Source organism: Typopeltis vanoorti, chromosome 25 (assembly GCF_054136105.1).
Source record: "Typopeltis vanoorti isolate ZY-2024b chromosome 25, IOZ_Tvanoo_1.0, whole genome shotgun sequence".
In the NCBI taxonomy this organism is placed as follows: Eukaryota; Metazoa; Arthropoda; class Arachnida; order Uropygi; family Thelyphonidae; genus Typopeltis; species Typopeltis vanoorti.
In genome coordinates this window covers 12,039,091-12,052,931 of record NC_143573.1, presented here as the reverse complement: position 1 = coordinate 12,052,931, position 13,841 = coordinate 12,039,091, and the positions used below count along the sequence as shown (strand labels likewise).

The following is a 13,841-nucleotide window of genomic DNA, read 5'->3' as shown; positions in this document are numbered from 1 at the left end:
ACCTTTGCAAGGAGTGCCTTGCTGTTGTTCCACCCCCAGTCCTGAAGATACTTTCAGGCGCAAACTTTGTTTGCTCACACTTGGATAAAGGATTAAACTAAATTTATTATACTCTAACCAAGTGAAAAACAAACTTTCAACATCTTTCTCTAAATCCAGAGTAATTTATTAAAAAAGGTTGGCACATCAGATCTTATATTTCTATCATCTAAGGCACTTTGTACCGTATCAATCCACCTATATCTTGGTCTTCCTCTGGGTCGCTTTCCTGCCAACTTGGCAGAGAACACTTGTTTTGCTAATCGTTCCTCACCCATTCTGTTTAAGTGACCATACCACCTGAGATTAGCTCTGCTAACGCATTCCTGGATGCTGACAATGTCAAGTTCTTTCCTAATATTCTCACTTTTAACATGATATTGCCATTGATGCCATCTGTTCACGCCTCTAACTTCCTGTGTCCACCATGGAGTTCTAATTTTTCTATCCTTGCAGACAACTTCACCACATGCCTCTTTAGCTGAATCAATCAGTGTTTTCTTCAAGGTTTGCCACTGAATCTCCAAGGTTTGGTTCCTGTTCTCAAACTCTTTCATTTATCCTTCTTAATCTTTGTGTATTTTAGTCTACAGTTCACATCTGTGAGCTGCTCAACTTTTATTCACTTTAAAACTTTCTTGCATGTCATTCTTTTCAATATGAAATTCAATTTTATCCTGCTCAAGACTAAATAGTGATCACTTCCAATTTCAAATCCTCTGTACACTCTGGTGTCCTGTACCAGGGAGAAAACATCACTATCAACAATAACATAGTCAATGAGACTTTTCTTATTCCTTGCCTCTTCTCTCCATGTGAATTTGTGCACATTTTTATGTTGGAACATGGTGTTAGTAATAACCAGTCCATGTCCTGAGCAGAAATCCAACAGGTATTTGCCATTATTATTAGCTTTGCTCTTTTCTCCAAATTTTCCCAAAACATTTTTGTATGTCTGACAATCACTTCCTACTCTGCTATTTAGATCCCCAACAAGGACCAACTTTTCCTTTTTCATTGTGTCAGTAGCTTTCTCTAGAGCCTCAAAAAATTCCTCCACTAATTTGTGCCTATGGTCCTTCTGTGGGACCATAGGCACAAATTAGTCTCATTGTCCAGTTTCCTATTCTGATATTTGCCAAAATCACTCCACTTGACACTGCCTGCCATTCAAGAAGATGACCTCGTATTTTGTTTTGAATACTATGGCTACTCCTTCTTTTCCTTGATTGTCATTGCCTGAATATAACATTTTGTATTTATTGCAAATATCTCACCAGTTTTTGTCTTTTTTTTCAGGCACCCCTATTATGTCGGTCTGGTACTTATCTTATTCCTCCGCTAGTTCCATTTCTTTGCCATTCACGCCCAATACCGATCTTTAACTCTGGTGATGTTGAGTTGGGGTGTGTTTTCAGATTTGTTCCAATAGCTGACTTTTCGCTGTTCTCACTGATTCCCTGGTGAAAACAATGGGGGCCTTGTTTAACCGGGTGACGCCCCAGCCGTCATGAAATTTTGTCATGTTGTACCATCATTTTGTATTTTGGTTTAACCAATAGGAATACAATTTGGTCAGCTAAATCCCAAATTGCCAGCCCATCCTCGTTTTTTCAGTATCCAGGTAGATACCCAACAGGGTGCACCACGAGAAGGTGAGGATTGGACATTAGGTCAGAAGCCCTGGTCGGTTCTCCACATTCCTTTAAAGGCTATGTGGAAGTCTCCTCTCAGTTATACAGCTTTGAATCTTAAGCACCCCCTATGTAATGATCTACTTGTTTAATTTCCTCATTATTGATTTTTTTATTATTGCTGGTTGGACATAGTTATTGAACATAACTTGGGGGTCTTCTTTAGGTTTATCTTTAGGCCAGCTGTTTTGCTAGCAATTTGGAGTTCATGGATACAAGTCTGTAATTCATGTGCAGTTGAAGTTAAGATAACTATGTGATCTGTGAAGCATAAATATCTTCCATTTATCTTCGGGCCTTTCCCTTCCCAATTAAGAAGTTTGAATATTTCTTCTAGGCACGCTGAATAGTTTTGGAGATATTGTGTCACCCTGTCTTATATCTCTCTCTGTATTCCTACAGTAGAGATGTTTCCATTGAAATGAATTGCATTGGTGTATGCTGATTTGATGGTCCTGATATATGGCTCCTCCACTTGTTGGTTTCGTAATGGTTTAAGTATTGCACAAGCTTTAAGTGAATCAAAGGCTTTCTCATAGTCAATAAAACCAAGACATAGTGGTAATTGATATTCATTACACCGTTCAATAATCTGCTGTACAACTTGAATATGGTCCATTGTGCTAAAGACCTTCGAAAGCCTGCCTGTTCATTTGGTTGTGCTAGGTCTAGAGTCATACAAACCTATGAGTTAAGACTTTTGTAAACCACTGATAGTAGACTGATAGTTCGTCAAGTCTTCTATCTCACCTTTTTTATGTATCAGAATTAGGGTAGCTTTCTTCCATGTTGTTGGTACATCATTTTTCTTCAGGCATAAAGTAAATCATTTTGCTAAGTGTTTGTAGATTATTTCTCTGCCTGTTTTTAGAAGTTGCTGTAACTCCATTTTCACCTGCAGCAGCTTTCCCATTTTGTAAGCTTTGGATGCTCGACATAACTTCTTCTGGTAGAATCTGTGGTACTTCAGCTGTATTGTAGTTGTCTTCTTCATTTAATTCGCCATCCTGATATAATATTGAGTAAAATTCTTCAACTCTTTTTTGCTATAGCATATCTATCTCTGGTGATGGTCCCATCTTGTAGTTTGACTGCAACCATCTGTTTGTTGCCGTTTGGCTTTTTGGAGACTACGGTTGGTTTCAATTGTTTGTTGTATGAATTTACAATTGAATTTTCTTCTTTCTTCTGTGATACGTTTTCTGATCATTTTTGCACAATTCAGTGTATTCAATTTTATTCCACAGGTTAATTGATTATATCATTTCTCTTTGTTTGTTCCTAAGCTGTTTTGTTTTTTTCAGCGATTTTGTGTTGTTTCTGTTCTGTGGTACCAGCTATTTCAAGTGAACATTGTAAAAGGTTTTGGGTAATAATGTCATTACTTTCTGATAGATCAGCATTGTCATCTATAATAAGATGTTTAAATCTGTTGTTTAGTTTGTGTTGGAATATATCTTTTTTAATGTTGAGTTTGTATACATCTATGTTTTGCTTTGATCTCCGAAACATTTTTGTTCTTTCTTTTTGGCAGTTACCATACGATGGTCACTTCCAATGTTGAAGGTGTTTATAACAGAGCAGTCTTGAAAGATGTTCTTAAGCACTGAAGACAATAAGCTGTAATTTATATGATTGTTCATCTTATTGAGTAAATTTCAGTATGACCAACATATAATCAAAAATGTTTTGTCATGCACTGTTGCATACTTCATCAATAATATAAAGTTAGCAAAACTGAATACATACAAAAGTAGAATAAATTTTTAAACACAAACCAGTATTAGAATTGTTAAAATTAATAGATCTGTGCTGCATAATGTCTATTGTGACTTAGCTCTATCTATAAATTTCAGATTTTCCATGGATGCATACACCTAAAGATTTTTTTTTTTTTTTTTTTTTTTTTTTTTTTTTTTTTTTAAATAGCAATTTTCATGTTATACTGACCATGTAAATATAACAGCTATATAATTTACAGGGGTGCCATATTTACTTCCAACAAAAGTAATATCAAATATGAACTGTGTGAAATGTTATAAAAATGAATCAGTTGCTGACTTGTGTAAATATAAATGGATCAAAAGAAAACTGTTTTCATACATTTTTTGATTCATTTAGTTAATGGGAATTTAAGTTTTTAAGTTGTTTTTTTCCATCAATAATAAATTCATATATCATAGATGTGCACTAACAACTCAAATATATAATTATTTGTGGCTGTACATGTAGTCTATACAAGCATTCAAGACTTGCCGAAGATGCTTCAAGAAGCAGTTGGGTATTTTTGGAGTGTACTTGACCTTTAACACAAGCTTCCACACTGCTTAAAAGACAATTTCAGATAATTTTAACTGATAAAAAATTCAGTGCAAGACTTAACAGACTTATATTAATTGTTAGAAAAACGATACAAAATCGATTCAGTCATATGCATAATGTGTTGATATAGCTGTAAACAAAATGAGGTTCTGTGGATGGTTTTTTTTTTCTGTAAAAGTAAGACTACTGTTTACAAAGAAAAGAAAAATAGTGAAAATATAGAAGGTTGAAAATCTGTTATATTAGTATTGTGGTTGGACTAATGACTAGATAATCTAGAAACCCTTCTCTAGGACTAAATATGGTGCTACTTCAAGTCATAGTATAGAAACTTTGGCTCATGTTGCTTAGTGTTATCGCATACATGGAGTATGTGTCAGAAAAGCTGGCCTGGTTGGCCGAGTGCTTATCATACTTGCTTTCCAACCAATAGGTCATGGGTTCGAATCCTGCAGTGGGCATGGATGTTTGGGATTGTTTTACCTTGTATGCTGCTATGACCTTTGCTGTCCTTGCACAGTTAAAACCATAAATCATCATCGTCGTGTTAGAAGACACAGTGCAATAACAAGGGTTATAGAAAATAGGTTGAAGAACAAAGTTTGGATAGAAGCAGTAGAACCCCACAATAGGACTAACATTGGATTGAGGAAGCCTGACCTTTTAGTAAAGAGAGGAGATGAGTTAATTGTTATTGACATAAAAGTTGTGGGTGCTGTGTAACTGCTCACTGTCTTCCATCATGAGAAAGCTGCCTGTTGTACTGAAAATCAAGACTTGGTGTGGCTTCTTCAGGAAGATCACTATATCATACCAAAATTTGCCTCTACTCAGCTTTGAACTAGTTAGACCTATTCTAACCCCTTTCAACTCAAAAAATAAATGATTATGTAACAGATATGTGCCTTTTCTCTTAAAAAATTCAAATCCTTTCTGTCAAGATTTTTCTATCAAATAATTCAAAATTTTTCATAATAAAAGTGAAACTGATCACTATAAACAAAGAAATCATTTTTGGCATAAATACTGCATCAGCCTCTAAAAGAATTGTCAATTTTTCTGTGTTAGGATGTCTGAAAACGAAACGAGACATTCTTGCTTGAGGCAATTTAGTGCAACTTCTGAGAATCTTTCTCTCCTGTGTTTCTCAAAAGAGTAATCTAAGATCTTTAGCTTTTCCTCCAGCTAAGAGGATTATTGTCTAGCATTTCTAAGATGTATTTTAGAAATAGCAACCAGCAGCATTTTGTATGGTATACAGTTTTACATATTGAAAATATAGCATAGTATTTCTAAATCTTTGAATAATTTCAGATGCAAAGAAAGAGTACAGAATTAGAAGCTTCAAATATACAACAATATTATTGCTTTATTTCTTTTGTCAAAATGGTAAACTGAAATATGAGATTTTGAATGCTATCTGAAAGCTTTCAAACCAGTAGAAATTTAAAGTAGTTATGTAACTGAGTTTCAGGACAGAAGGGGGGGGGGGTTGCAGTAAAAAATCCCAAAAATTAGCATAAGTTTTGAATCATACCATACAGGATATCCTTCGTATTATATTTTCAACATATCTACTGTGGTTAAGCACTGGATATTATAGTAATGTGCATCCTACAAAAAAAAAAAAAAAAAAAAACTGTTGCCATTTTAAGCAAAAGAAGATGGTGAAGTGTCTCTGATAAAATACCATTGTATATAAATTTTTGATACTAAAAAAGACGCAATCGGACACCGTGTAATGCAGTTTATATTCATTTGTTGTTCATAAAAAAAAAAAAAAATCATTCTTAAAATTGAAATGTGACGATCCATATAAAGGTATTTTGCAAAGAAAAAAAAGGAAATTTACTATTACTAAAATATATTAATTGCAAAGGCTGATGTGAAACTTCTATTTTTGGAAAGAGACACAAGAAATAAATTCGGCGGCAAAAAAAAAAAAAAAAAAAAAAAAAACGATCATGTATCCTAGTACAGTGAAGAAAATTTGAAGTAACAAAAATTCTGGGGTGGTCTCGCTATTTCATCCACCTTGGCTGGTAGGAGGAATCTGATATCAAAATTGGAGATGTTAATGTCAGCTTATTGCTTTATGCAGATGATGTTATATTTCATGTCGGTCTGTGGCAAGATAGATAGTGAATGCTTTCAAATCCTTTCATGAAACAAATTGTGATGATAACAAAACTAAACAATAATTCAATATTTATTTTTATTGAAAAATATTTTTCCAAAATTTTTATAATAATTTCCAAAAACAGAAATTTGATTTTCACTAAAATTTTTCTCCTTTTTCTCTCATATCTGTGGCCAATCTATGAGTTTTATTTATCCACGAATTTACAAAAGGTGTAATCCCATTCTTTTAATTCTTTGCCCAGTAAATTAATCGTCACAAAATCAGAAATATGTTCAACCGTTAAACTGTTTCTAAGTTTTGAACATATCAAGTTCATTAAACTAAAACCTCTTTCAGCTTCTGCGCTACTGATTGCTATAGTGTTAATTATTTTTCTAGCTGTTTTAATTGTAAGAACTGCTTCAGGTTTTCCCTTTATGTTGTCATCCACAAAATCTTAAAAATCATTTTTATTTATCTGGTATTTCAAAACTTCAATTAATTTATCTAATTTTCTTTCACCTTCCATCCAGGTGAAGTTAATTTTCATAGGGCCATGTGGATTCATCTAGTAAATCGAAAAGTTCTAAGATATCTTTATTAGCTTCGTTGGGTAAAAGTCGCAAATTCATAAAATAAATAATTTTGTCAAGCAATTTTTCTTTGGGAAGTGACATTAATTTTGTTTCGTTATAAAATGGGATATCTTTATATTTGTCAGATTCCATTAACTCATTAATTTGTTGCTCATGCTTTCCGTGATTGTTTTTAAGAATTTCAAAAGCACGTATTGTATGCTTTATTAACAGTTGAGCTTTGGTTAAATTTGTTTTTCGGGATTGAAGGCCGATTGAAAGTAAAGAAAATTCTTTGAGAATATCTATCATTAGAGCCAGATCTTAAAAAAAATTTATATTTGTTAATCTTTTTGCCATACCGGTATAAGCTGCAGACTGAGCAAAATGCTGATACAAAGCAGGATATGCTCATCATACTGCTGCTTTAGCAGATTGCAAACTACATGCGGCCCGAGAATTCGCCCAATTTTAATAATCTCTATATCAAGTTCTTTTGCTATAGCTGCAAGTTCTATTTGATTTTTATTTGATTGGTGATAAATTGATTTATCTAAAAATATTTTAAAATGATTTGTTTGTTTTATATCAGTAATTGAATCGTCAAGTGCTAGCTGAAGCCTGTGATTTAAACAATGCCAAAGAATTATTTTTGGAAATTTTTCCATTAATTTGGTAACCACTCCAGACTTCCTAGCATTGCACTGGCACCGTCAGAACAAAAAACTATTAAATTTGCTTGTAAATATTCATAATCAAAACCAAATTGATTCAATGTGGACATCAAAATATTTTCTGCAGTTGTATATATCAGTTCTTTCAATGCAACAAACAACAACTGGATTGGAGATGGATGGTACACTATGTTGTAAATATAAAGTACTTCTTTTCGAAATTGTGGACGCTTCATCAATTATAATGCAAATTTTAGAATTCTCGTTGATCACATTTTTAAATATTTTTATTCTAATTTCATTTGCAATATGCTCTGCAATATTTGTAGCCATATATCGCGTATGTAAACAATTTCCTATGTCAACACCGTTTTTTGATTACAATTCTAGTACCCCTTCAATATCAGCTAAGGGTCTATTTCATTTTATTAAACTATACACGGTGTTAAATATTTTCGCAGTAATTTCAATCTGTTTAGAATTTATTTTTTCTATTAAATTTGATATAGTGTTATTGGCTGATTTCCTTAATAAATTCTGTACAAGACTATGTGATTTAGACAAATTATGTTCTCAAATTTTTTTTTCTCAAAGAAGCCTGTCTAGAACTTCTATTATTTCCATTTGAGACAATCAAATACGTATTCTTTTGATACATGCACATGTTTCTCCACAGATACTCCTAAATTTCCAACTTTGAAACAATCTTTGCATCCCAATTTTCCTTCCTTTATATCCAGCCATTTATACTGGTCTAAAAAAGTTATTAGTTGTTTTTCACACCAACAATCTGGAAGAGAAAGATTAGATTTTTCTCCTAATAAGGAATTTTCATTATAGTCATAGATAGAATCTTCTGCAATAGAACTTTGTGAAGAATTTGATTCTTCACAAAGTTCTATTGTATCTTCAGATGTCTTTGTTTCTGCTTTTTCAAATTTTGTCCTTTTAATGTTTATAAGGTTTCTTAAATCGCTTTGTTTCTTCGACAGTTTGAATAACAAGGGCTGGGAAAAAAAAAACATTTCTTAACATTTTTCTAATGGAAAGGCATTGTTGTTCTTACATACATTTATTAAAAAACAGAAGAATATTTGTTGTTGCTTATTTCTATTTCATTTTTTCAACTAACGGCTATCCGCTTTTTCGACCATCAAACTCTAACCATGATTAAAATTATTTTAATTATAAACAAAACAAAACAAAAAAAAAAAAACGAAATAAAAACATATGAAGAAAAATTGACTATATTACCTACAACTTACCTATTATCAAATGAAATCCTGAACAAAATAAAACAAAGTAACATTAATATTACCATTCGTTTATGACTGGCACAATTATAACTGTGAGTAGTCGATCAAATGACGAGACTGTAGCAGGCAACGAATTCTTATATTTATCGATAGTGCAACAATGTTGCAAATTCTTGGAAATTCGCCGAAAAATAAGGCATTATTGTTTATTCAAATACCTAGTACGGGAGTTTTGATAATGTGTTACTGTTTTAATGAATACAGACATTGTTTAATAAATAAAATCGTTTCCAAATTCCCATTCGTAAAGTGTTTATATACAATTTCAAAATATTTACGAGAAAAAGTATATACTATCATTCATCATCTATCCTTTCATAAAGAATTTTAATAACCACGCTTGCCCAACTTAAAAATATTAACAACCGGCTCACTAAATTTGAAAAATTTTAACAAGCGCATGCGAGCTGGTCCCAACACACCACTGTCTTTAAATGAATTCAGATATTTAAAAAAGTAATATAGTAACATTCAGATCACTTTTTGGATTTGGAGAGTGATATTTAGATAAGCTTGGAGCCAGATATATCTTCATTATGGATATAATTTATTCAATGTGACTCCACTTTGTTTACTAAAAGACTGAAAAATCATGGTTGGTGTCCAGAGTAGATATCTTGGCATCTAACTCTTGGTCTGTCCATGATAGATGATGCTCTCTAGATTCTCTAACTTTTCGTAGAAAAAAAAAATCATTTTATCTTGAAAACAGTTAAATGACTCGAACATTGATACTTTTTTATACAATTTGAAAGCAAAAATGCAGTGCTATTGCATACAAATATATTTTTTATTTTTATTATGTTTTCATTATGCTATTTAATCTGTTGAGTAAATAAAGTATTTTATTTATAAGTAAATAAAGAATGTTAATTCTATTTTTTATTTTATTTAGATAGTGGCTATGAATGATCCTGAACAAATTGCTGCCAGCATCAAAGCTCTTACTGTTAATGTACATGATAGTACAGATATGTTTGGTGATTTGCCTCGCCGACGCCTCAACACAGGAGACCTAGTTAAGTCGCGTCCGATATGAAATTGGAACTTCTAAGGCATTTGGATACTATCAAAAAGTAATTACTCTGCTAAGAAAACTGCAAGTGATGTGCCATGTTTATTAGATAATGTTTCTAACAGTGCAAATGTTCCTGAATGCTGTTATGTTTTTCACTATTGTGAGCATGTATGTGTGTGTATGTAATGTATTCACACACATACACCATGAGTACTGGCAGCTCTGCTCATCAGGTTTCAGTTTTGTATATTTGGATATAAATGTTTTAGCTTGTGGAATTTGTTGTATATTTTGGAAATTTATAGATTAGGTTTTATTCACAAGAAATGACTTTCTCATTTCACACCCTATGTAAAGCTCATGTGTGTCTTGGTAATATTTAGGATGGTTATTGCTCAGATCCTTTTTTTTTTCTTTATCCTCACAGACTTCCATTATAATAATGAGTTGTGAGTCATGAATTTAAATGTGCTTGTTTGTAGACGTTATTGCAGAATTCTTAATGATAAAAAAAAATTCTGTTTTAAGAAGGAGCTTTATTGATACACTGTATGTCAAACATAAATTATTGGGCCTGCGGCCTGATTATTAGCATACATGAAAAATGATATATTCGGCATTTTGTGTTCGAAATTCCTATGTAAATGTTTTGAGAAATCTAGTATAGTTGTCATAAAAAATTATATAATTGGATCGTGTCTGGTATAATCTATGAATTCTTTGTTAGTTCATTTTTTCTGGAAATTAATTTTGTTTATTAACCACACTCGCATATTTTTTTCATTAGATCCTAAAATAAGAAATAACTGATTTGTTTTAGGTTAATCTGTGTTAGACATTTTTAACAATTATTTCAAAATAATGCATAGTTAAAAATGAAATTTAAAGGTTCTTCTTTTTGTTATTTCCAATAATGGCTGATTGTTTCATGTGTCAAATGCTGTTGTGCCAAATTAGTATGCACAAGTGGATATCTTTACTGTGAAAGTCTTGCCACTTTTGTAATATTACTCTATGCATCTTTAGCTTGAAAGTATTTTTGCATTAGTTAAAATTTACATGAAGGTGACCTCATAACCGAGCACACATACTATCTTGCCTACTGATGCACGAGTTTTATCACCACAAATAGGGATGCTATTACTTGTTATTAGTGTTTAGATTAGTCCATAGTGTGCCATTTGATAGATACAGTAAGTATAGCCTAGCTGTTGTATTCAAAATGAATGCTGTTTTAAAGAAACATTTTATACAGATATTATATTCATAGTGAACAATCATGTTTCTATTAGATTTTTTTTATCTGAAATGTTTATAAGTAAAATTGCTAAAAGTGCAACTTGAGCTCTGTATAATTTACAAATTTTGTATACCATGAGAATATACACTAAAATATTATTTGCAATCTGTAAACATAATCCATTTTGTTAACATGTCAATTGTAGTGAAGCAAGCCCAGCATTTACTTCAGTGTAAAGCCGTTACTGTATTCTGAGCGTAAATTACAAAACAAAGGGAGAAACATCTCGTAGTTCTTGCACTAGTTTTGTTATTTGAATATATGAAAAAAGGTTAAATATGTATATCTTAATAATGCTGTATTCTCCTTTATGCCACCAATCAAAACTTTTTTTTTAATTGATACTAAAAAATTTTCTATTTACATGTTTTTTGTTCATAATGATTATTTTTGCATTTTAGATTATTACTTCAAATATTCAAAAATCATATTATATTTAGATCTGAAACATATCAATTAATATTATCCTAATTGAGGAGAGAAGATGATTTGGCATAATACTCGATGATGCCAGTTTGGTCCACTTTTTGAATTCACTGAAGGTCATTACATTTCAAGTAATATGTTGCATATTGTATAGAAATCTATGATTTTTCTGACCAATATCTGATTGCACAGTTCTGTTGGATTTGGAACATATAAGTAGACATGCATGGCTCTCCTCAATCCATACATAATGTATGTATGTTAGCCAGCCTGGAAGCTGCTGTAGCTCAGTTGATAACGTCATTTGGTTGGAAAGACTTTAACTCTAATTCAATTCATGTCATGAAGAATTTTTATAAAGCCTTTTCAACTAAAAGTAAGTTTAACACGTATGGAGGTTGCAGTTCTTTCTTATTAGAAACTTGGATTTTTCATCCCACAAAATGGACAACTGAACACAAGCAATTAACAGAATAATACGCTATCCTCAAAACGTTAACACCTCCAACCAAACAAAACTAGCTTAGTTAGCTAAACAGGCTCTGCACATGAATGTTTTTTTCTTCCCCAGATGAATTTCATCTCCAGGTGTGAATGTGTGATATTCACACTGAGTGTATTCAAGATAATTTAATGAACATTAATTTAACTGTATGTTATGAATATCTGTATTGACAGTCTTCGGGGGCATGTTTGGCCGAGTGGTTAGCGTATCTGCTCTCCAGCCAAAAGGCTGTGGGTTCAAATCCTCCCGTGGGCATGGATGCTTGCGATTGTCTGTGAAAGTGGTGGGTGGTAGATGGCATTGGTGTAGTTGTGGTTCATTGTAGTTGGTGGATTGAGTGGTGGAAACAGAGTTGTAGTGTGGGTGCCTTCTCTCGATGAGTCTTTGGACTTCTTAGAGGTGTCATGTAATAATAATGTTGCCATTTCATATGTACACTAAGATTAACAACAGAAATGGCTTAGCTCCTTAGTGTTAATTCTGTTATCCTTTTGTTATAAACATTTGTTTTACATTAACTGTGTGCTTTTACTTGAGTTAAATGTAACCCTGTATTAATGATAATGCAAAACAGAGTGAGAACTTTTAACACTTTTTTTTTAAATACATTTTGCACACAGTGGATGGGTGCGTGCGTTATAAGAATGGTAGACTTGACCCTAATGATTGATTTCTGATATTTGTACTTTGGTTTTAATGTGTATACAGTATATGGACTCACACATGCTTCTGAAGACGCATCAATAGAGATGAAGTGTTGTATTGAGGTTACTCCTGAGTTTTTAGTTACTTTAGCCACCCAGTTATTTTTCACATATGAACAAATGCAAATATACCTAAGAATTGTGGGATGATGTTGAAATTTGCACCTTTTATCAGGTTTCATAATCAATTCACTTTTATTATATTTAGTTGTCAAAATTATTTTTTGTATTTTATTCTGAAGAACTGTAAAGATTTGCTGTGAAGAAACAAAAATGAATCCACTGGATTGAAATCAGCCACAAACGTATTGGTCTAATAAATTGTCCAACACACAAAATGCTTTTGAAAGTAATGATATCATGCACACTAAAGATATGCACTGATATCATTCTTCTAAAAGCACCAAGTGACCAGCAGAAGATAAGCTATTTCCACTGTTATAGACATGAAATAAATTGTGACTAAACAAAGTAAATTTTGAACTCATGTTGCAAATTTCAAATTCAGCAGTTGTTTAGAACTCAGAAGTATAGTCGGGTTAATGTTTCTTCCAAGGTCATTCGGAAATGTGTATACACTAGCTCACTGTCGACCAAAGATAGCAGTGATGGTGTAAAGAATATGATTCAATAAATTCATATTTCTGTTCATAATAATTTAAGCACTGGTATTTCAGTAAAGGCAAACACATTTGTATTTAAGAAAATTTGTATTTAAAAAAAAATTAAATTTCAGATGTGGTAAACATTTGTCACACAAACATGCATGCTGTTACTCAGCATCATTCTTTATGCTCAGTTTGTTGCGCTAATTATAGCCGACTATGATGTTAAAAGTATAGGTGCCTCCAGGGAGCTAAGAACTTATTGTGGGATGCTTACTCATCCCACATACAGTTACACCCCGAGTTACGTAATAAATCTCTGTTATCACTTTCGCTGTTTTTTCACCCTTAAAATGGAATGCAAATGCAAAACCGAATGCGCTGGTAATAAGTTTAAAAAACAAAGGCTTGCAATTACTTTAGAAGAAAAGTTGAAAATAATTTGTATGCATGAAGGCAGGAAAATTTTAACAATAGCTTAGGGAAAAAACCTGACCTATTTGGACAGTAAATACAATAGTGAAGAATAAAGTTCGCATTG

At 32.3% G+C, this 13,841-nt stretch overlaps 1 protein-coding gene across 1 annotated transcript in view; it reads left to right on the top strand.

The window, feature by feature from the left end:
* Window positions 1-13,352, top strand: part of LOC150092543 (uncharacterized) — a 113,475-nt gene extending 100,123 nt beyond the window's left edge. The window contains exon 11 of the mRNA XM_090414651.1: window positions 9,638-13,352. Coding sequence (XP_090270777.1) covers window positions 9,638-9,781 — 144 coding nt within the window. The 3' untranslated portion in view covers window positions 9,782-13,352. The remainder of the gene's footprint in view (window positions 1-9,637) is intronic.
* The last annotated feature ends 489 nt before the right edge of the window (window positions 13,353-13,841 follow it).